Source organism: Oncorhynchus kisutch, linkage group LG2 (genome assembly GCF_002021735.2).
Source record: "Oncorhynchus kisutch isolate 150728-3 linkage group LG2, Okis_V2, whole genome shotgun sequence".
NCBI classification, from domain to species: Eukaryota; Metazoa; Chordata; class Actinopteri; order Salmoniformes; family Salmonidae; genus Oncorhynchus; species Oncorhynchus kisutch.
Window position 1 is genome coordinate 21097895 of NC_034175.2, and position 24575 is coordinate 21122469.

The window sequence follows — 24575 nt, forward strand, 5'->3', positions numbered from 1 at the left end:
TAAAACTAAAATGAGCAGGCAAAAATATATACAAATAATATAATAGATTCGTTAAGATAAATTCTATATGACATTTTTGTAAAAATGGAATGGATTAGGCTGTTTTGTTTCGGCTGGAGTCTGCTGTTGGACCTCCCCTCGGCTTATGACGTGTGACGGTGCGAATTGTACAGTATCTTGAAGATAATACAGTCAGTAGCCTATTAGACAACAGAATAGAAGGCACGGAGCCTAATGTTACAAAACCTTGTTTAAATTACAGTTTGGCATAAAAAATGTCGAAAACCGTTGGCGATATATTAATTGGAGTCCTGGATGACTTGGGAGAGACTGAATTGAAGAAGTTCAGACGTAAACTCTGTGACCGCGAGCAGGAGCCAAAAGTTCGCAGGGGCATTGTTGAAAAAGCGGACCCAGTGGACTTGGTTGACATTCTGACTCGTACCTTCACTGAAGACGGGGCTGTGAATGTGGCTATAGAGGTCTTGACTGCAATTAACTGCCAAGATGTCGCAAAGGAACTGATGGAATTCAAGAAATGTAAGTCGAATAAAGTAGGAGGCCCGTCCATTGGACATTTAAAAATATTTAATTTCATATATTTGAAAGGTTTAAAAACACTTCAGTTAACCCAAAAGTAGGCTAGAACAAAACTTTATTTGATCTAGGGCCTAAATAAATTACATTGAAATGTCCATAACGTAGGGATGGAAAACTATAAGGAAGTTGACAGTTTTACTTTCACTTATGCGAGCATTCTATTTTGCTCTTCTGACCAGAATGATAGCATACAGTAGTATATATTCATTTTCAACTAAAGGTAGGCCTAATACATTCTGCAATAAACACATTTAGATTGCTTGCTGATTTATCTTTAGGCCTACTATTCAATATTTTTATTCGATTGGTGGCGTCTCATGAAGTCTATTTTACAGCTCCGGGATCTTGCGTAACATCTGGTGATAGAATGGAAAGTGCAACTGGACCAACGAAGATGAACCAAGGTAAGCCCTAACCAGGTGTTATATAGCCTAATGTCTCAAATAGGATGACGTTATTAAAATGTACACTACCGTTCAAAAGTTTGGGGTCACTTAGAAATGGGCCTCTGTACTCCGATGTATTCCATTACAAATCAGCAGTTTCAAGCTACAATAATCAATTACAACATTAACAATGTCTACACTGTATTTATGATCAATTTGTTGTTATTTTAATGGACAAGAAATTTGCTTTCCTTTCATAAACAAGGACATTTCTAAGTGACCCCAAACTTTTGAATGGTAGCGTATGTTTACTGTAATTAGTGATGGTTTATGGGGAAACATTCAATACCCAAAGTATTTATCTTGATGAACAATCACAAAAGTCCTTCCTTTTAATTTCTTCTCCAACATTCTGTAGGTGCTACTGCTGCCCTCTAGAATCTTCAACAGCATTTTTTCACTCCCCATAGCCTATTTAATCCTGTATGAATTAGAAAAAGTGCCTCACACCTATCCTCGAATTTTCACACCCTACACGCACGCACACACACACACGCAACATTAACATCCCTGCCAAAAGTCCCAAGCCATGTCCTGTCTCTACCTCAGATAAACACTTTGTGGACCATCACCGGACGGCCCTGATCGACAGAGTGAGCCAGGTGGAACCCCTACTGGATAGACTCCTGGAGAGGGGAATCATCACCCCAAACACCTACAGTGACGTGAAGGCTAACAGAACCACCCAGAACAGGATGAGGGAGCTCTACGATGGCCCTCTGAAAGCATGTGGGCCTAAAGGCAAAGATATATTCTTAGATATCCTGATGGAGCTGGAGCCATTCCTAATCAGTGACCTGAAGGGGGAATAATGGAGATAGGGGCCATTCACTTTTTTTTTAAGGCAAGCGACAAAAATGTGATGATAATAATGCCCTCTGTTTTACAGTACATTCTTAAATTGGGCAAATGAATTGTCTCCAAAGTTTGCAATAAATTAATACATTTTATATTGGCCTCTGTGTTTTTCTTTTCATTAGCATATACTGTGTGGTGAATTCTGATCATCCAGCTTTTTAAAAACTCAACAATAGAAAACATAGGAATACATGTAGTAACATAGTGTTATGCAACCTATACAAATTAGTGAACAATTAACGTCTGCTTAACGTAAGAGAGCCATTGACAGCCTGGTCCCAGACCTGTTTGTTCTGTCTGGTCAATTAGTTGTTATTCTTTGCATAAGTTGCGGCAAGGACTGGCATGACGATGGCACAAACAGACTGGTAACCAGGAGTGTATTTTTTAGTCTCATTAGAGTTTCCATTGGACACATTCAGGTAGGTCCCTCCGTTTCGTTCTTTCTGCTTTGTTTGCATCAGTCTTCTGTTTGGTTTATTTTGGTTGCTAGCTAGTGATTATAGGCTAACATCCATATATGGCTGTCTGTAAACGTAAATGGCATAATGCCGCGTTCATGTGCTAGTTGGAAAAAGGAAACTGCATTTTCGACTTACGAACAGGTTAGGTTGAGCTAGTCTGAACTAGGAAATTGACATTTCCGACTTCCTTGCTGGTTGTAGTTATACACGTGCTGCATTCAACAAGTTAGCAAGTCGGAAATGCCATTTCCTAGTTCCGACCAACACACAAACGCAGCATTAGCCAGTTTTTAAACGTTCCAAGTCGTAAATGCCTTTTCCTAGTTCCGACCAACACATAAACGCGGCATTAGCCTGTTTTTAAACGTTCCAATGAATTCTGCCTTTAGTTGCATGTACAATACAGTGTCTTTTTTCTTTTTGGGGAGGACACATTGTTTGAATGTTAAATGACGAGACAGAGGCTTTGATGCGAGTAACCAGTCTTGTTCAGGTACGTCACAATTACATCCGGGTATCTCAAGCAGTAATGAACATTTACCAACAGATGGCATCACTGTGCCATCTTACACCCATAACACACATCATCTGTTTAAAAATGCAGGCCACTTGCACAAAATGTCATCTAGTAGGCTTGTGTGACAATGCTTCGTTTAAACAAAACAAATTAATATTGAACAGTCAACTCAATGTATTAGAAATAAAACGTAATAAAACAAAATCAACAGACCATGCTGCTAGCATATTCAAAAGCCACATTTGTTCACATTAGCTTTTTGTCTTCAGTGTCTATCTGTAGTTTAAAAAACATATACTATGTATTTTATATTAGCTAAGTAATAAATGGCAAATGCAACTTTCGTATATACGGGCTCACTGTAATGCCACGCAGGGCAGAACAGAGAACTGACAAGATGTATGTAAACAGTGTTCTTATACTGTGATAGACATTGTCCCAACCCGTCTGTTGGCCTATCACAGTAGAGGCTGGGCGTGGTTTAAACTTGCCCAGCCTATCGCAAGCGCTCAGGCGGGTCCCCGCCTCTTGGCGCTTCTTGGAGTCCTCCCTCCGTCGATGTATAGATTCCTACTGTTCTGGTATCACCCCCTAGTTATAACAGTTGCTCAGTTCCTGCTATTGTGTTGTTCAGTATTTTTCCATTTCAGTTAAACCTCGTGATGACCACCCCTCCCTATCACAACTTTGTAAGATACAGCAAGTCATACCATGTTCTCAATATTGTTACATACAAACACAAAGCATCTGCTGGGCTGTTATCTACAGTTTTGCAACATGCAGGTCACACCATGTTACTCAGTTCTTGTCACACACAAACAGGCAAGTAGCAAGCAGTTGTTTAATCTCATAATGATGCTCCAGTGCACAAATGCAGACACCTCACACAACCAACATCAGATAATATTTAATCATATATATGCTAATGGCTATAATGTAAAATACAGAATCCAACATTAGCTAGATACTTTGTTTACCCAAAACTCGCGAAGAACGATGCAGTTAGCCGTGAAGTTCAGCACGATTTAGCTTCTAGCTACCGGGGTAATAAAGATGACAGCTAGCTACTGGTGTTCTTTCATAACACGGGCATAGTTACTGTAGTCACCGATTACATATCTGTGAGGTTACATGCTGTATCTTTAATGCATGTGACAGTACGTGTCAAATGAAGAAGTGCATAATTCCATCAAAAAGTGGACTACTACCAGCGTGGGTACCACCAATCTGTTTATAATATCATTCCACTCCTTACCAATCCCTGGCAATGACATGGAGTACAAGGAGGGGCATGTTAGCAAAAGAGGTTCTGGATTTCAGGCTAGACCGCTACCAACAAAATGTAAACAATGGATCAAAAGCATCCTGTGACCTTTTCAAATGCATGTTTTACATCCCCATGCTAACAATTAAGTGTGGGAACAAGTACAACAGGCATCATCGTGTTTCTTGTCACTGTTGGGCAGGTGTGTGCCTCTGTGTGTCACCAGCAGAGATGAGTTACGCCATACAGCTGTTGATTTACGGTGGGGATTAATGCTGCTCCCCCTGGCCCCCCGGTTCCTTCTCCGCAAACTGAGTTCTGGTCCCTGTGTGAGCTGCAGCCTTCGGGAGAGCTACCAGCTGCTACAGCTTGAGCTTCTGGATGAGGGTGAGAGTAGCCCTGCGCAGGTGAAAGAAGCCTACCTGCGCATGGCCACGCTGTATCATCCGTTGCTACGGCAGACGAGGTACTGTTTGCGCGGGTCTGCTGGCGCACCAGTCCCGGCTTCAGAGCTGTGGGGGTTTGGTGGAAGATAAGGAGAAGGTGAAAGATGTGGCTCCTCAGCACTGCCACGACCTGAGCTATGAGGGCGTGGGCTCAGGGATGCCTAGCCAGCGCGAACACCAATACCGGCAGTTCCAAGTGGATTGGGCAGTGGAGCAGGTCCTCGACTACCTCCAGAAGGAGCTTGAGACCTCCAGAAGGAGCTTGAGACAGCGGCTGCAGCCGAGGGGGCGCTGGTGGAGTGCGACGCCCGCCAGCTCAGCCGGCAGATCAAGGTCACGCAGGCAGTGGAGAGGCTGGTGGAAGACCTCATTCAGGAATCCATGTCCCGGGGAGACTTCCGCAACTTGAGTGACGCCGGGAAGCCCCTCAACAAGTTTGAGCACAACCAGTACGATGACCTAATTACCCTCAACCACATCCTCATCGACAACGGCTACCAGCCACCCTGGATTGTCATGCAGCATGACATCAGAGAGGACATCGCTCCGATCCGAGATAGACTGCTGTAGAGCTGGGCGCGGCTCACCGACCCCACGGGTCCCAGGGAGCATGCCCAGTGGCAGCAACTGTGTGGGGCGGTGGCGGAGGACCTTAAGAAACTCAAGTTAGATGTTGGATAACTTCAACCGGATTTGCGCCCATGCTTACCATGCAAATGACCCACTTCAGTTTGGAGCACGAGATCGACCACGCAGAGAAAGCAGCCATTCAAGGCAGACAGGAGAGGAAGAGGGAGAGTGAGAGAGTGGGAGAAGCAGAGAAGAGAAAGAGAAGGGATCGGTAGAAGATAAGATTAAAACACATCTTAGCAAGGTGGCCTGCTGGCATGGATGCAGCATTTACTCAAATGAACAATGGACCATGAAGGCAAAATTAGATAAAAAAGGATATTTCAAATCAAACTTTTATCTATAATCCATTTACACAGGTGTCAACACACTTTGAAGAGGATAAGACGGAGGTGTTGAATCATTTGTCTATTATGCCATTTGGAGTGTTTTTGCTACATTGGGTTGATTACAGTAGCGTGTTATAACACACAGAAAACTAGAACAAGCCACTACCACAACACGGTTACGTGACCTTACTGTAACTCAACTGTGCTTTACATTAATGCTACACCGTGTCAGTGTCTGGACCTGAGGACACAATGGTAATGGTATTAGACTACAATAATCAATTTAATGAAATACTTTTTGTCTATGTTTATAAGCTAAGTGATTCTAATTACATTGATTGGCTTCTTTGCTGAATGAAGGAATGAAAGCATAGAATACTCGATGTTCGTTATGAATGAGCAGTTGACTGAAACTACGTACTCAAATACAGGGAAACAGAAACCTCTGAAGATTTTTTCGTACACTTCCAGTCAGGTGAAAAAATATTGAAATAGGAGGTAAGCTTTCGGGTTAGTCGACCTTCATCAAGAGTCGATTGACCGAATGCTAAACTACTATGAGTGGAAGTGTTCGGTGACTTTTTCCAGTTTTGCATTTTGCCTCCCGCAACTTCACTAGTCGATAATGGGTGTGCGGTAGATTCTGCCCATGATTGCATTGCAATAAAATAGGTACTGTAACTCAATCTCTTTCTCACTTGTCATCGTGACTATAATATGTTATATTAGGATTGAGAACATCAACACTATTATCTCCTCACGATCCATCCCAATCTATCCTGGGAGCTGCTCCAATGGCAGCAGGGTTGAAAATGACCATGGGCTTCTTCCCGTTGTCTCCAATACGTGTGTCTGCCCCGTGCAGTGCCTGTGTGACGGCCCGTGGGAGGGTGAGTCCTTTGGTCCAGTCGTGGGCAATGTACTGGTGATACGGATCGTGGGAGCTCTCTAGCTTCTTGGAGCGGATGTAGCTCAGCATGATACCAAACGTGAAGAAACTAAACATACCTACCATCAGTAGAACGTACACAAATCCCTGAGTTTGAGCCTTAGGCATAGCTCCGCCCACTGGGAGAATGGCCTGCTGGGTAGTGTAGTTCTGAGAGAGTACTGGGACCAGTAAACCTGTGCCATTCAGACATTGCTGTAGGAAGGATAGCAGGAGAGTCTGCAGCTCTGTGCCGTTTAAGTGCAGCATTGCTGACCTCTGCTGTGGAAGGGTACTGCTGCTCTGTCAACTGATAAGGGAGGAGAGTCTTGGTCAGTACACTCGCCCAATGAGGCACACATAAAAACACACATTGTAGAAAGTCTAACACAGACACACCACAGCCAATTCGACATGAACACACACACGAATGCTGTGGACCTCACTTCTCTGTTCTCTTGCTGTAGATCAATGTAATTGTAGCTTTTAGTTACTCGTATGGCTTCTGCTTCAGTTTCTGTTGACCTGCCTGAGAGAACTTGGTGTTACACATCTGAGACATAAGTGTAGGACAAATTAGCAATCATAGAAGAAATATGTCAAATGAAGAGTGCAAATACCTTTGGAAGCTCAAGCTATTGTTGCTCACAAAGGCGCCAGTAGAAGATGATGATGGTGACCTTTTAAATAGAGTACTCTGTTGATTTCGAGGTCATCATATCTCATAAGGGTATAAACTGTAAGGTAATCTGGTTCCACCTACTCTTCCTCTCCAAGACTTCTCTCTCTCTCTCTCGCTCCCACACATACACACACACTGTGGCAGACAAAGAGCCTTAACCACGTCAACACGTTTATTGAGACATAGATGTCAGGTCAGAGGTAAAGGTCAGAACCTCCCCATGGTATGGTAGTGGTGCTGTGTGATTTACTCTTATGACCGCAGGACATCGTGGTTCAGTTCCGGACACTTCAGTACTGTTAAACCTGTGTGGTAATAACTCTGTTACAGTTGTCTCCATAGCTATGATCACCTGGTCAACATGCTTCAGTGCTGTAAGGTGTATGGTCAGTTTGTGGTCACGTCTGTATTGTCATATCTGTATAGTCAGTGTATGTTCATGCGTGGTTGAGATGGAGCTAGGCTGTAGAACAAAGCAGCATTCAGACAGGAGGGAGAGTGGCGAGATTACGTTTACAACAGGAGCAAATCACAAATTACCTCCAAACGTCCTAGCTATCCTACTGCTTTTCCATGTGTGGGCATGCGTGCATGCATGTGTTACCTGGAGACTCACCTTCAGGGGCCTAAGCGGTGGAGTGAACATTCAGCATTGCAGACGGAATGAACAACATATAATTGTGTCAAAACTCCATTCTGCATGATAAACATATCCCAGTTAGTAGACTCCAGGCATTCTGCACCTAAGGAGTCCTTGGGATAATCTCATAATTTGCAGATAAAATATTGTTTGACTGTGCCTTTAGATGTTTGGTGTAAGCCTATACAAAAGCAATATCCTATAATCCCATTGTATGTTTTTCTGTGACCTCTGGAATAACTGGATAATTTATCCTTACTGACTGCAACGTTGTGTGGTCTAAATTCTCCTCCGATAGCAGAGTTTGCCACCTGCTGGTCATTTTGGATTAGTTTGTGACAGAGGACCACTGGCTATGTTGCAAATGTTCAAGACAGATATATCTGTCACGTTCGTCATAAGGAATGGACCAAGGCGCAGCGTGCGTAGAGTTCCACATATTTTAATAAATAGAAACTCACCTCACCAAACAAAACAAGCACAAACGAACCGTACTGGACTGCTCACAGGCAGCCACACAAAAACAAGATCCCACAAGGCACAAAGGGGAAATGGCTGCCTAAATATGAACCCCAATCAGAGACAACGATAAACAGCTGCCTCTGATTGGGACCCATAACAGGCCAACATAGACATATAAATACCTAGATGACCCACCCTAGTCACACCCAGACCTAACCAACATAGAGAATAAAAAGCTCTCTATGGTCAGGGCGTGACAACATCCTTCATACACAAAAGGAAAAGTCCCGAGTTAGTGAGCACATTTGATTAGATTTTGCCTTGCTCCATATATGACAGTTCAAATTCTGCTTACAAACACTACGAAGAAATATAGTGGCAGGTCTAGACGATCACACTCAACACTCCCACCTGCAAAACAACAGTCATTACATTCCTAAAACATGCTTAGGCAAGCGAAAGTATCGGTTGATCATGTCAAATAGTTTTTTTTCATCGCTTTGGTACTATTTTCACAAGTATGTGATGAAATTTCACAACTCTAACTACATGACTCAAAAAAGATCATCAAAAAGGCAGTTTATTTAAAAATGTTATTGTCATTATTGCTAATTGATTTCACATAGTGTTAACCACAAGTGGTCACCATATAAAAGGGTGCGTGTCAACACTTGCAATTTCTTTCAACATGGAGCAGGATACATCAGTCATGAAGTTAAAGCTTGGTCGCAAATGGGTCTTCCAAATGGACAATGACCCCAAGCATACTTCAAAAGTTGTGGCAAAATGGCTTAAGGACAACAAAGTCAAGGTATTGGAGTGGCCATCACAAAGCCCTGACCTCAATCCTAACATGCTGACCAGACCGGACACGTTGCGAGCATCGCAAAATAAATTTCGAAATTTATGTTATTCAATTATTGCACCCACACTGCTCACGCGCCAACGAGCGTCTGCGATGGCAAGGGCTAAAATAGAAGTCATTCCTATTTCTGATGCAGATTGCGCTGAAAGTCCTGCCTCTCCCATCTCCTCATTGGTTTATAGAAGCAGGTATCCACGTGCCATCTTCTCATTGGTTATTCCCACGTGGGTGATTGAAAGACAAACTGTTTTGCCGGTAGTCGTGGTAATTAATAATATGAAAGTTTAGATGCGATCACCATATAAGTTCAACGATGAAAAAGCCTGGAAGGAGGAGAGATGACTAGAAATGATTCGGTTGGCCGTTTTATGTGTGGATTAATTTGTCGGAGTAGAGGACCTTGTACAGTTCAGGTAAAATACCAACTCAATGTTTATATCCCAGGACAAATTAGCTAGCAACAGCAATCTAGCTAAATAGGACAAATTAGCTAGCAAGTGCAAGCTAACTAGCTAAATACATGTTTAATGCTTTTCGACCTGTCTCCAAATTAATGTAATTGGTTCAGAGTTTGTTTTGATATTTTAACCTGCGTGTCGTGATCGCGTTTGGTGTAGGGGGACAAAATAAATTCATGCACGATAGCGCACGATGGAGCACGCACGCAGCCGGTTATGGTTCCGTGTAAGTGATTTGAACATGTTGTACCCACTGTGACTATTAAACCGACCCTAACCAGAAACCATGAATGGATGGCGGCATTCGCGCAAAACTGAAGGCGCGAACCACTGCATTTAACCATGGAAAGATGACTGGGAATATGGCCGAATATAAACAGTGTACTTATTCCCTAGGCAATTTAACAAGCAAAATGTCGGTATAGGAACAAAGTGGAATCGCAATTTCAAAGGCTCAGACACAAGACATATGTGGCAGGGTCACAGACACCAACGTCTTGCTTCCAGACAAACTAAACACCTTCTTTGCCTGCTTTGAGGATAATACAGTGTCACCAATGCGACACGCTGCCAAGGACTGCGGGCCCTCCCTCTCCATGGCCGACGTGATTAAGACATTTAAACGTGTTAACCCTCGCAAGGTTGACGGTCCAGGCGGCATCTCTAGCCGCGTCCTCAGAGAATGCGCAGACCAGCTGGCTTGTTTGTTTACGGACATATTCAATCTCTCCATATCCCAGTCTGCTGTCCCCAAATGCTTCAAGATGGCCACCATTGTTCCTGTACCCAAAAAGGCAAAGATAACTGAACTAAATGAATATTGCCTGTAGCTCTCACTTCTGTCATCATGAAGTGAAGTGAAGTCAAGGATCTCATCACCACCTTACCTGCCACCCTAGACCCACTTAAATTTGCATACCGCCCCAATAGGTCCACAGACAATGCAATCACCGTCACACTGCACACTGCCCTATCCCATCTGGACAAGAGGAATACCTATGTAAGAATGCTGTTCATCGACTACAGCTCATCATTAAGCTTGAGGACCTGGGTCTCAACCCCGCCCTGTGCAATTGGGTCCTGAACTTTCTGATGGTCCGCTCCCAGGTGGTGAAGGTAGGAAACAACATTTCTACTTTGCTGATCCTCAACACTGGGGTCCCACAAGGGTGCGTGCTTAGCCCCCTCCTGTACTCCCTGTTCACTCATGACTGCGTGGCCATGCACGCCTCCAACTCAATCATCAAGTTTGCAGACGACACAACAGTAGTGGGCTTGATTACCAACAACGACGAGAGCCTACAGGGAGGAGGTTAGGGCGCTCAGAGTGTGGTGTCAGGAAAACAACCTCTCACTCAACATCAATTGCTTGTGACAGAGTTCTCCACCTTTGATGTTTACCTGTTAGATACAAACAAAATACATCAAGATCGAACATCTGCTTTAAGAAAAGCAATGCAAAAAAGCTTTTGATTGCAGTAAAATGTGTTCTAATTTAGTATAGTGAAAGTAATTCAACTTATTCTCTACAGTCAGCGGTCTACAGTTAAATCTATGGTACAATCAAGCCTATAAAATCACACTTTCAATCATGTGAGAGGATTTCAAAACAAACTCACCATAACAAGTCACTCCAGAAGCACTCCATCACAATTGTCCTTTGAGTCTAAAGGTCTGTAAATGTCAAAAGATAGACTGAGTTAATGGTCAGGAAGTAAAAGAGACAGAGGGATGAAGAGAGAGAAAACATGACATAGAAAGTGAAGTTAGTGTCTGGTATAGAGTAGAATGGAGAATACCTTTAATTCACAAATAATCTCTGTGGTGTGTACATTTGCACAGTATGAAGTATACATTAGCAGATTGTTAAGACTGGCTCTCACTCGTTTATTAGGGCCAGTTCTTGGGCCCTCAAGGTTTTGCGTGCGTCCCACGCCTCGTGTTCAGCCCAGATCTTGTTGTCGCAGTGGATCAGCACCACAAACATCCACAGCTGCAGATACCATGATCAGCACGTACATCATGATCTCTGACACCACCGATTGGATAGGAAGAGGAGAAGGGAGCGCTATGCAGAGATCATGTGTACTTTACTGTATACATTCATTTAATTTCTATAGAGCACATGTAGAGTTCAAGGTGAATCTGAATTATTTTAAGTTGCTGGTTAATGGCCTCATTTTTAAATTGGTAGGGATGAGGAAGTAAGAAAAGGAAATGTGGATATTTAACAGTATTTTGGGATTCATCCTATTGTCACATAAATGTGTGTTACATAAGATACATTTTTTTTACTAAGAGGGAAAAGAGTCAGATTGGTCAGATTGACTGAAAAACTAAAGGGAAGAACTTCAGGACTTTGTCACATACACAACAAAGACCATTAAAGAGAGATTGACTTAAAAGCAAGCTCCACCTCCTTTTCCCCTGTGATATATTCATTATCCAATGGGAGGTATGATCGTGGACTTCAGGAAACAGCAGAGGGAGCAGCCCCCTATCCACATGGATGGAACAGTAGTGGAGAAGGTGGAAAGTGTTAAGTACCTCAGCGTACACATCACGGACAAACTGAAATGGTCCACCCACACAGACAGCGTGGCGAAGAAGGCACAGCAACACCTATTCACCCTAAGGAGGGTGAAAAAAACACCAAACCTTTACAGATGCACAATCGAGAGCATCCTGTCGGGCTGTATCACCGCCTGGTACGGCAACTGCTCTGCCCACAACCGTAAGGCTCTCCAGAGGGTAGTGAGGTCTGCACAACGCTTCACCGGGGGCAAACTACCTGCCCTCCAGGACACCTACACCACTTGATGTCACAGGAAGGCCAAAAAGATCTTCAGGGACAACAACCACCCGAGCCACTGCCTGTTTACCCCGTTATCATACAGAAGGCGAGGTCAGTACAGGTGCATCAAAGCGGGGACCGAGAGACTGAAAAACAGCTTCTATCTCAAGGCCATCAGACTGTTAAACAGCCATCACTAATATTGAGTGGCTGCTGCCAACATACTGACTCATCTCTAAAATTGATGTAAAAAATGTATCACTAGCCACTTTACACAATGCCACTTTATATAATAGAGAGATTAAAGTAGACGGCACGCGTCAAAGTGATTGATTGATGACCCTGCGTCATGATGACGTGTGCAGGTCTAAATATGGGGCTCCGCCCCGTCCCTCCTGTTCCTGTGGTCACGTGTTAGAGGGTGTGTGTTATTTTATATCTATATGGCATCCTTTGAAGTAGTCATGGTGATTGATGTCTAGGGGCCTGGTTGAACTGGGGGGGTTTGAGTGTTTGAACTTTTAGAACATGTATGTCCCCCACCCCCAGTTTTATTGCCCTTATGGTTGCTATCTATGAAGCAGGAATGTGTGTGTGTGTGTGTGTGTGTGTGTGTGTGTGTGTGTGTGTGTGTGTGGGTGTTAGAAACAAGGAATGTGTGTGTGTGTGTGTGTGTGTGTGTGTGTGTGTGTGTGTGTGTGTGTGTGTGTGTGTGTGTGTGTGTGTGTGTATGTGTGTTATGTATGTGTGTTAGAAACAAGGTCCCTTGGCATTGTGTCCATTTCAGGCTTTAAACAACAATTAAACAGCCATTTAAATAATATTTCTCAGCCTAGTTTCCTGTCTAGTTCTCTTTATATGTACAGGCACAGAGCTTCCAGATGGCTCCAGCTTAAGGATTTTCAGTGCATGTACACATGGGGAGATTAGAACCCCAAAGAAAAGATCCTAAAGGTAATTTCAGGTTTATCATGACAGCCTCTTTATGAAAGGCCTTTACTTATGGCTAAACAGCTTCTACACAGCTTATTAATTAATGCTGTGGGATGAAATTAGGTGTTTCTAGGAGGGCTTAAACAAATCTACAGTGAAACAGACATGTACACTTTACACACATATTTATTGACTTTTAAAAAGACCACAGTAACATGACAGAATTTGTGCAAATGCAACGAAATCTGCTAGGGGATATTAAATGTACAACAGTAGTATTCTTGTCACGTTCTGACCTTTATTTCCTTTGTTTTGTATTTATTTAGTATGGTCAGGGCGTGAGTTGGGTGGGCAGTCTATGTTTGTTTTTCTATGATTTGGGGATTTCTATGTTTCGGCCTAGTATGGTTCTCAATCAGAGGCAGGTGTCATTAGTTGTCTCTGATTGAGAATCATACTTAGGTAGCCTGGGTGTCACTGTGTGTTTGTGGGTGATTGTTCCTGTCTCTGTGTTTTGCACCAGATAGGGCTGTTTAGGGTTTCACACGTTTCTTGTTTTTGTAATCAGTTGTTCATGTGTACCTTACGTATTAAAAGAACCATGGACACTTACCACGCCGCATATTGGTCCTCTGATCCTTTTCGCCTCTCCTCTTCGGAAGAAGAGTGTTAAACATGTGGCACAGGCAATCATGACAGCCTCTTTATGAAAAGCCTTTAACTATGGCTAAACAGTTTTCTACACATCTCATTAATTAATGATGTGGGCATACCCAGAATTTACAGGCAGGAACGATTGATCTACACATGGCGGGAAAATTTACGGAGTTTTGATGGAGCAGGCAAGCGTCTTTGAGTTGATGAATTCGAAACGGATAATGGTCGGGGCTAACCGGACCTTCTATCTGTAAGAAATAGTAAACATTTTAGAATTATAACATGTGTTAAAATGTAGGTACTAAATATTTTGAATTAAATCACTGGGTTTAAAAATGTATCTCACGCTTTAACGATAGGGGAAGAGGTCATTTCATATTTCGGCCAACACATCAAGATCTAACAGGGTTGAGTGGGGATTCATAGTACAACAGGAGGCTTCTGTAACCTGCAATACGTGTTAAATATGTTTTACATATATCCACGACTGAATGGTTTCACAAACTACATTTAAAGGTTTTGTCAGAAAGTTGTAACAGGCCTCATTCAAAAGTCTAGAGATGAACCTAGAGACACCAAAACATCACCGTTTAGAGCAGCTTGGAGATTATTAGCCATGTAAGTGGGGAGCAAAAGAGCGGATTTAACCAACTCTGTACAAACCCCGACACGGGGTATGATAACTCTGACGCGTACGTCTAATGATTATTGTAGATGTTTACAACTGAGGGAGTTGACAGTAGGTCAATGAGATGTATAAAGGCAAATTGACATAACGGACCTCAAAGACCAACAGCCTACTTAATAATATAGAATGCAGGGGTGTGTACTGAACATGTAACCATTATAAAACATTAAAAAAATAAAAAAATGTATCGAAACACCCCCTAGTTAGGGACAGAACGGGGACAGAACGTGGAGCATATACTTTAACACTATGTTACCACAGCTTTAGCGCAAACCCACAGCCCCGAATATTTAGCGGCCAGGACAGATTCTCAGTCCACAGAATGGAACACCTATCAATTAACCATGAAAACGGGCGTTACCCATGATATACACTATTGTGTTCTATGTTGGTAGGTCTAATAAATCGTATATGTTGTGCAAAATATTTTGGATTCTCAGTCCACAGAATGGAACACCTATCAATTAACCATGAAAACGGGAGTTACTGTCAAGCCCTGGTCTTAGTATTTTGTGTTTATATATTTATTTGGTCAGGCCAGGGTGTGACATGGGGTTATTTTGTGTTGTGTTGTGGTATTGGGGGTTTTAGTAGGTATTGGGATTGTGGCTGAGTAGGGGTGTCTAGCATAGTCTATGGCTGCGGAGGTTCTCAATCAGAGTCAGGTGATTCTCGTTGTCTCTGATTGGGAACCATATTTAGGTAGCCTGGGTTTCACTGTGTGTTGGTGGGTGATTGTTCCTGTCTCAGTGTTTTGTATTTCACCAAATAGGCTGTATAGGTTTTCACGTTCTGTTTATTGTTTTTGTATTGATCGTGTTTTGTCTTCATTAAACATGTATCGAATTAACCACGCTGCATTTTGGTCCGACTCTCCTTCAACGAAGAAAGCCGTAACAGTTACCAATGATATACACTATTGTCTTCTATGTTGGTAGGTCTAATAAACAAATATATTGTATACATCGATAATATTTTGTCAGAAATTCAAGCCGTTGATACAGTTGTGTACTCTATCGCCCGCCCTGCTGATCGTGCTCTATCTGAACTACATTATGCAAATTATATTCTAATGATTGAAGTGTATGTACCTAGTATGTTGTACTTGTATATACGTTAAGCTGACTTAAAAACATATTTATGAGTTAGTTAATTCAGAAGCTGAATATAAAAAGTGTGGCTTCTTACATAGAAATGGGTCAGGCCTCTTGCTCAATAGCACAAAGCCGATCATTCAATCTATGTTCTTACTGGTTCTAGACTATGTTGGGTAATAATCTCCAAGCTGCTCTAAACGTTGATGTTTTTGGTGTCTCTAGGTTCATCTCTAAACTGGTGAATGAGGCCTGTTACAACTTTCTTACAAAACCTTTAAAGGGAGTTTGTGAAACCATTCAATCATGGATGTATGTAAAACATATTTAACACGTATTGCATGTTACAGAAGACTCCTGTTGTACTATGAATCCCCACTCATCCCTGTTAGATCTTGAATAATCCACATAGTTTGAATATTGTTTTCCCTAAAGTTAATAACACCTAAACCGAAATATGAAATTACCTTTAGGATCTCTTACCACCCTATTACTTTGTGGTTCTAATCTCCCTCTTTCAAAATCGCCCCCAGTGACCAAATCTCTAACATTCCTGATCCTTCCCATATATTTTAACCCTAAACCTCCCACAATAACTATTGTTAGTCTCCGTGACCTTACTGACAATATCCCCGTTTAAAACTGATCGAAATACATTGTTGGATACAGTTTTCATGTCTTTCATTATGCAGACATTTGTTTTATTAGACTATATTTCTCATTGTGAATACGGTTGTCACCCCCCTAGGCGGCTTGGTGCACGTACAAAGAAAAAAGTACCAAATTCCACCATGGGTGGCTGTTAACTAAAATAATGGCAATGCGTGTAGTCGTGTTAAGGTTTTCATTGTTTTATTGTCAGAGTTTTATGGTTTTGCATATGACTGTGCATTATATGCTGTCATAATAGGGTTGAGGATCAGATCAAGCTGTCACGATCGTCATGGTTAATAAGAAGCGGACCAAAGCGTTGCGTGGTGTGAATGCATCGTTTTAATGGATGACGAAAACACAAAGTAAACTGAACAAGCCAATAAATGAACAACGACCGTGACGCTATATATCAAATGTGCTGACACAAGCACCTAACATAGACAATCACCCAACAATGACAACACAGGCTACCTAAATATGGTTCCCCATCAGAGACAACGACTAACACCGGCCTCTGATGGGGAAAACCATATCAGGCCCAACACAGAAAAATACAAACTAGACATACAGCATCGAATGCCCACTCAGATCACACCCATACCAAACAAAACCTATAAACATACCTAGCAAACTATGGTCCGGGCGTGACACAAACCTATTGGGAATTCTTGATCAATCAAAATGTACCTGTTTTCCGTATAGAATGACTTGTATGCATATTATATTACAACTTTTTGTGTTTTTGCTTAGTGGTTGTTTCTTTACTAACTAGGAAAACTCAACAGTGTGTAAGTCTGAGAAACATTATTGAGCTGGTTGGTTTATTGCTGTTGAAAGCTTGAAATGTACACACATTGAGAAGTGATATTGCAGCAACAGTTTTAAAGTGGGTAATCATATATATATATATATATATATATATATATATATATATATATATATATATATATATCCTTGCATGTTTGAAATAGAGCTCCTTTAAAGTGTTTTAGATTATGATAATAATGTTATATTATTTTTATAATAATACATATCTGCAAACCCAATGTATTTCTGAAAACCCCTTTTTGCATCTTCAATAGTTGTAGATGTTCCAACGTTCGTAAGACCTTTCATACAAAAATACATAATACTGTCTGTTTCTCTCTTTCTTTCTCTCTCTCGGAGGACCTGAGCCCTAGGACCATGCCCCAGGACTACCTGACATGATGACTCCTTGCTGTCCCCAGTCCACCTGGCCATGCTGCTGTTCCAGTTTCAACTGACCTGAGCCCTAGGACCATGCCCCAGGACTACCTGACATGATGACTCCTTGCTGTCCCCAGTCCACCTGGCCATGCTGCTGCTCCAGTTTCAACTTCCACCTGACTGCGCTGCTGCTCCAGTTTCAACTGTTCTGCCTTATTATTATTCGACCATGCTGGTCATTTATGAACATTTGAACATCTTGGCCATGTTCTGTTATAATCTCCACCCGGCACAGCCAGAAGAGGACTGGCCACCCCACATAGCCTGGTTCCTCTCTAGGTTTCTTCCTAGGTATTGGCCTTTCTAGGGAGTTTTTCCTAGCCACCGTGCTTCTACACATGCATTGCTTGCTGTTTGGGGTTTTAGGCTGGGTTTCTGTACAGCACTTTGAGATATCAGCTGATGTACGAAGGGCTATATAAATACATTTGATTTGATTTGATTCCTCCGATGTCGTTCAGAGTCCCTAATGCATCCATGTCACCCTATGTGTCCGATGTCCATCATACCTAATAAAATAAAATAAAATAAATAAATACATCGTTGTCCCCACTGTTTAAAACACAATTAACTCGTGTTTAATATTACAATAATATCACGATAATATTCAAACAAAACTTAAAATATATTCTTCACTTACTCAGCTCCCGAAATATCCATTAGGAGGGCTTCACAGACTATGTTATCTGTTCTGGGACTGCTGCCTGTTGTCTTACGAAGTCGTTCAGAGTGCACACTTTTCTTTTTTTAATATATAAATATTCTTGGGTATGTGATTATTTGGATTTACGCCTAAAAAATGTGTGATCGTGAAGGGCTACGTAAAGGACAGGGCGCAGTTTGCTTCTGAGAATCTACGTCTAACAGTCGCTTCCCAATAACTTATGTCCAGTAGCCTTCAGAAATAGCCATTAGGAGGGATTCACTTATTCACATCTCTTTTTTAATCTGTCCTGGCAGCGAAATATTCGGGCCTGTGTGTTTGCGCTAAAGCTGTGGTAACATAGTGTTAAAGTATATGCTCCACGTTCTGTCCCCGTTCTGTCCCTAACTAGGGGGTGTTTCGATACATTTTTTGTATTTTTTGTATTTTTATAATGGTTACATTTTCAGTACACACCTCTGCATTCTATATTATTAAGTAGGCTGTTGGTCTTTGAGGTCCGTTATGTCAATTTGCCTTTATACATCTCATTGACCTACTGTCAACTCCCTCAGTTGTAAACATCTACAATAATCATTAGACGTACGCGTCAGAGTTATCATACCCCGTGTCGGGGTTTGTACAGAGTTGGTTAAATCCGCTCTTTTGCTCCCTACTTACATGGCTAATAATCTCCAAGCTGCTCTAAGCGGTGATGTGTTTGGTGTCTCTAGGTTCATCTCTAGACTTTTGAATGAGGCCTGTTACAACTTTCTGACAAAACCTTTAAATGTAGTTTGTGAAACCATTCAGTCGTGGATATATGTAAAACATATTTAACACGTATTGCAGGTTACAGAAGCCTCCTGTTGTACTATGAATCCCCACTCAACCCTGTTAGATCTTGATGTGTTGGCCGAAATATGAAATGACCTCTTCCCCTATCGTTAAAGCGTGAGATACATTTTTAAAACCAGTGATTTAATTCAAAATATTTAGTACCTACATTTTAACTCATGTTATAATTCCAAAATGTTTATTATTTCTTTCAGATAGAGGGTCCGGTTAGCCCCGACCATTATCCTTTTCGAATTCATCAACTCAAAGACGCTTGCCTGCTCCATCAAAACTCCGTAAGTTTTCCCGCCATGTGTAGATCAATCGTTCCTGCCTGTAAATTCTGGGTATGCCCACATCATTAATTAATAAGATGTGTAGAAAACTGTTTAGCCATAGTTAAAGGCCTTTCATAAAGAGGATGTCATGATTGCCTGTGCCACATGTTTAACACGTATTGCTTGTTACCTAATACTACTGTTGTACATTTAATATCCACTAGCAGATTTTGTCGCATTTGCACAAATTCTGTCATGTTACTGTGGTCTTTTTAAATGTCAGTAAATATGTGTGTAAAGTGTATATGTTTGTTTCACTGTAGATTTGTTTAAGCCCTCCTAGAAACACCTAATTTCATCCCACAGCATTAATTAATAAGCTGTGTAGAAGCTGTTTAGCCATAAGTAAAGGCCTTTCATAAAGTGGCTGTCATGATAAACCTGAAATTACCTTTAGGATCTTTTCTTTGGGGTTCTAATCTCCCCATGTGTACATGCACTGAAAATCCTTAAGCTGGAGCCATCTGGAAGCTCTGTGCCTGTACATATAAAGAGAACTAGACAGGAAACTAGACTGAGAAATATTATTTAAATGGCTGTTTAATTGTTGTTTAAAGCCTGAAATGGACACAATGCCAAGGGACCTTGTTTCTAACACACACACACATTCCTTGTTTCTAACACCCACACACACACACACACACACACACACACACACACACACACACACACATTCCTGCTTCATAGATAGCAACCGTAAGGGCAATAAAACTGGGGGTGGGGGACATACATGTTCCAAAAGTTCAAACACTCAAACCCCCCCAGTTCAACCAGGCCCCTAGACATCAATCACCATGACTACTTCAAAGGATGCCATATAGATATAAAATAACACACACCCTCTAACACGTGACCACAGGAACAGGAGGGACGAGTGCGGAGCCCCATATTTAGACATGCACACATCATCATGACGCAGGGTCATCAATCAATCACTTTGACGCGTGCCGTCTACTTTAATCTCTCTAATAATGTTTACATACCCTACATTACTCATCTCATATGTACAGTGGGGCAAAAAAGTATTTAGTCAGCCACCAATTGTACAAGTTCTCCCACTTAAAGAAGAAGTTACAGGTCTGTGAGAGCCAGACATCTTGCTTGTTTGTAGGTGACCAAATACTTATTTTCCACCATAATTTGCAAATTAATTAATTAAAAATCCTACAATGTGATTTCTGGAGATTTTTTAAAAATTTTGTCTGTCATAGTTGAAGTGTACCTAAATTACTGGCCTCTCTCATCTTTTTAAGTGGGAGAACTTGCACAATTGGTGGCTGACTAAATACTTTTTTGCCCCACTGTATATACTGTACTCTATACCATCTACTGCATCTTGCCTATGCCGTTCGGCCATCGCTCATTCAGATATTTTTCTGCACATATTCTTATTTGTTCTTTTACACTTGTGTGTATAAGGTAGTTGTTGTGAAATTGTTTGGTTAGATTACTTGTTAGATATTACTGCATGGTTGGAATGAGGAGCACAAGCATTTCGCTACACTCGCATTAACATCTGCTAACCACGAGTATGTGACAAATAAAATGTGATTTGATTTGAGGTAGACGGTGCACTGGAAGGTGCAGTGGTAGGTGCCCGTGTCGTTAAACGTGACATTGTGAATGAAGACGGCTCCTATCTGTACGTCCTTACTCCTCATTGTTCCCTGCCACTCCAGCCGGTCATTAAAGTCCTCATGGAGGGTGTTGGGATGTGGGTGGTCATAGTGAAGTCTCTAAAAAGAAAGTAGAACACCCACACAGTGTTTATACGCTCCCAGAGTATAAATTATGTAATATTTCAACCATGGTATTACACATTCATTCCTCTATACCAAATTGTTCCATATTGTCATGTTTAGCCTTTCTACTGTCTTGGTAGTCAAGTCACATTTTATTTACAGTGCATTTAACAAGTCTCATTACACTTTACAAAAACATTATACACTTACATAATACACACTAAATAATATACAATATATAGTACAGCTAGTACTATGTAGTAGGCCTACTTATGCGGATGTACTCCTCCTCTCCTGTGGCTCTGAAGTGCCAGTCAACCGTGGTATGGGCCTGGACCTCCTCTCTCCTCTTACAGGAGATTCAGTCCATGAGGAAGCTCTCCCCGGCCACCGCCTCTGTCATGGAGTCCACCTCGGCACAGCCCCCATGACAATGTAGCACTCGGGTAACCAGGGGATCATGGTGCCAGAGGCAGAGTAAGAGGAGCTGGAGTTGGGGTCAGAAGAGAGAAGAGCAAGGAATTAGACAGCAGTTTGACATGAATACGAAGTCCTCGCCCAATATCAATGGGGTTATAAATAACAACATCACTAACATGATCAGGAACAATACATTGAATTGATAATTATAATCATGTATAATATAATAACCAAGCTAATATTGCAATTTTTGTAGGCTACATATCATATTATAACAACAGTACATACTTGACTTTTGCATTAGGCCATAACCTTATAATATGTTATGCAGGCTGATCTGTTATCTTTTTGGTCTCAAATGTTTTAAGGGAAAACTTACCACAAAGACCAGGAGTGGCTATAACTGCTTTATCATTTTTCTTCCAGAACTCTTGCCAGCAAATTAATAGAATAAAATGCACCTTTTTTTTTTCTTGCTTTACTCCCCACGAGTTTCTTCTGACATGAAACGGAGTGAACTAATTTCCAATAGGTTGCTATGTTGTTAACTTCGCCATTGTTAATCAAGACTTTCTCAACCTTCTTCTGGCAAGTTCTGATCTCTGCTTAATCAGAGTTGGTTTGACATTTCCAATTGATAACTGTTCAGATAAAAACGGAATGAAGTTCATGTATGATCTCTATCAATTAATCGGTGTCCATTACCTATTCATTTGCTTCAAACTACGCAAATGATAAAAATACAGAAGCTATCGATGCCGTTTTCAGCCTACACTCTAGTCTACACAGTATGAGTTCATATTTACAATGCTATTTTTAGACCGTGTGAATTCATGCCTGTCTTGAATGTCCAACAGTTTTAGCCGCCAAGGCGAAAGATAAGAAGTTGAAATCATTGTACAGTCATGGCCAAAAGTTTTGAGAATGACACAAATATTAATTTTCACAAAGTTTGCTGCTTCAGTGTCTTTAGATATTTTTTGTCAGATGTCACTATGGAATACTGAAGTATAATTACAAGCATTTCATAAGTGTCAAAGGATTTTATTGACAATTACATGACGTTGAGGCAAAGAGTCCATATTTGCAGTGTTGACCCTTATTTTTCAAGACCTCTGCAATCCGCCCTGCATGCTGTCAATTAACTTCTGGGCCACATCCTGACTGCTGGCAGCCCATTCTTGCATAATCAATGCTTGGAGTTTGTCAGAATTTGTGGGTTTTTGTTTGCCCACCCGTCTCTTAAGGATTGACCACAAGTTCTCAATGGGATTAAGGTCTGGGGTGTTTCCTGGCCATGGACCCAAAATATTGATGTTTTTTTCCCTGAGCCACTTAGTTATCACATTTGCCTTATGGCAATGTGCTGGAAAAGGCATTGTTCATCACCAAACTGTTCCTGGATGGTTGGGAGAAGTTGCTCTCGGAGGATGTGTTGGTACCATTCTTAATTCATGGCTGTGTTCTTATGCAAAATTGTGAGTGAGCCCACTCTCTTGGCTGAGAAGCAACCCCACACATGAATGGTCTCAGGATGCTTTACTGTTGGCATGACACAGGACTGATGGTAATGCTCACCTTGTCTTCTCCGGACAAGATTTTTTTCCGGATGTCCCAAACAATCGGAAAGGGGATTCATCAGAGAAATAGACTTCACCCCAGTCCTCAGCAGTCCAATCCCTGTACCTTTTGAGGAATATCAGTCTGTCCCTGATGTTTTACCTGGAGAGAAGTGGCTTCTTTGCTGCCCTTCTTGACACCAGGCCATCCTCCAAAAGTCTTCGCCTCACTGTGTGTGCAGATGCACTCACACCTGCCTGCTGCCATTCCTGAGCAATCTCTGTACTGGTGGTGCCCAGATCCCGCAGCTGAATCAACTTTAGGAGACTGTCCTGGTGCTTGCTGGACTTTGTTGGGCTCCCTGAAGCCATCTTCACAACAATTTAACCGCTCTCTTTGAAGTTCTTGTTGATCCAATAAATGGTTGATTTAGGTGCAATCTTACTGGCAGCAATATCCTTGCCTGTGAAGCCCTTTTTGTGCAAAGCAATGATGACGGCATGTGTTTTCGTGCAGGTAACCATGGCTGACAGAGGAAGAACAATGATTCGAAGCACGACCCTCCTTTTGAAGCTTCCAGTCTGTTATTCGAACTCAATCAGCATGACAGAGTGATCTCCAGCCTTGTCCTCGTCAACACTCACACCTGTGTTAACGAAAGAAACATAATGTCAGCTGGTCCTTTTGTGGCAGTTCATTTGCATGGCAAAGAGGAACTTTGCAATTAATTGTAATTCATCTGATCACTCTTCATAACAGTCTGGAGTATATGCAAATTTCCATCATACAAACTGAGGCAGCAGACTTTGTGAAAATGCATATTTGTGTCATTCCCAAAACTTTTGGCCACAACTGTACTATTGCATGATAGCCAAGTCATCCAAACCTTTTAATGCAAATCATACCCAACTGATTACCATATGGTGCTGTTTTTTTTTGCACGCACCATTTAAGCTTTGTTTTAATGCTCAGGTAGGCTAATGTGATTAACATGATGTAACTAAGGTAAGTAACAAAAACATTTCCCAGGACATAGACATACAGACATACAAATACCCAGCGGGCCTAGTGCCCTTAAATACCCTACAAACAAACCCTAATACAAAACAGGTGTACCCAATTAACCAATAACCAAAAACAAACGGAAAGGGAATCGATGGCAGCTAATAGGCCGGCGACGACGACCGCCGAGCACCGCCCGAACAGGAAGAGGCACCGTCTTCGGCACGGTTCGTGACAGTACCCCCCCCCCCCCCCCCTGACGCGCGGCTCCCGCAGCGCGCCGACCCCGGCCTCGAGGACGACCCAGAGGACGAGGCGTAGGGCGATCCGGGTGGAGGCGATGGAAATCCCTCAAGAGGGAAGGATCTAAAATGTC

The 24575-nt window shown here is 41.9% G+C and overlaps 1 protein-coding gene, 1 long non-coding RNA gene and 1 pseudogene across 2 annotated transcripts; 2 read left to right on the forward strand and 1 right to left on the reverse strand.

Moving 5' to 3' along the window:
• Positions 1-133: 133 nt before the first annotated feature.
• Positions 134-1996, forward strand: LOC109909364 (apoptosis-associated speck-like protein containing a CARD). Its single transcript, XM_020508435.2, has 3 exons — positions 134-540; positions 936-1004; positions 1596-1996. The coding sequence occupies exons 1-3, from the start codon at positions 276-278 to the stop codon at positions 1856-1858; spliced, it is 597 nt and encodes a 198-aa protein (XP_020364024.1). The 5' UTR covers positions 134-275; the 3' UTR covers positions 1859-1996.
• Positions 1997-3903: 1907 nt separating this feature from the next.
• LOC109909331 (dnaJ homolog subfamily C member 28-like) lies at positions 3904-6234 on the forward strand (annotated as a pseudogene).
• Positions 6235-8230: 1996 nt separating this feature from the next.
• Positions 8231-22444, reverse strand: LOC109909381 (uncharacterized). Its single transcript, XR_002257755.2, has 5 exons — positions 22017-22444; positions 21488-21704; positions 21130-21211; positions 11209-11263; positions 8231-10990 (listed from the first exon to the last, which is right to left on the reverse strand). It is a non-coding gene; the product is annotated as an uncharacterized LOC109909381 (long non-coding RNA).
• Positions 22445-24575: the final 2131 nt, after the last annotated feature.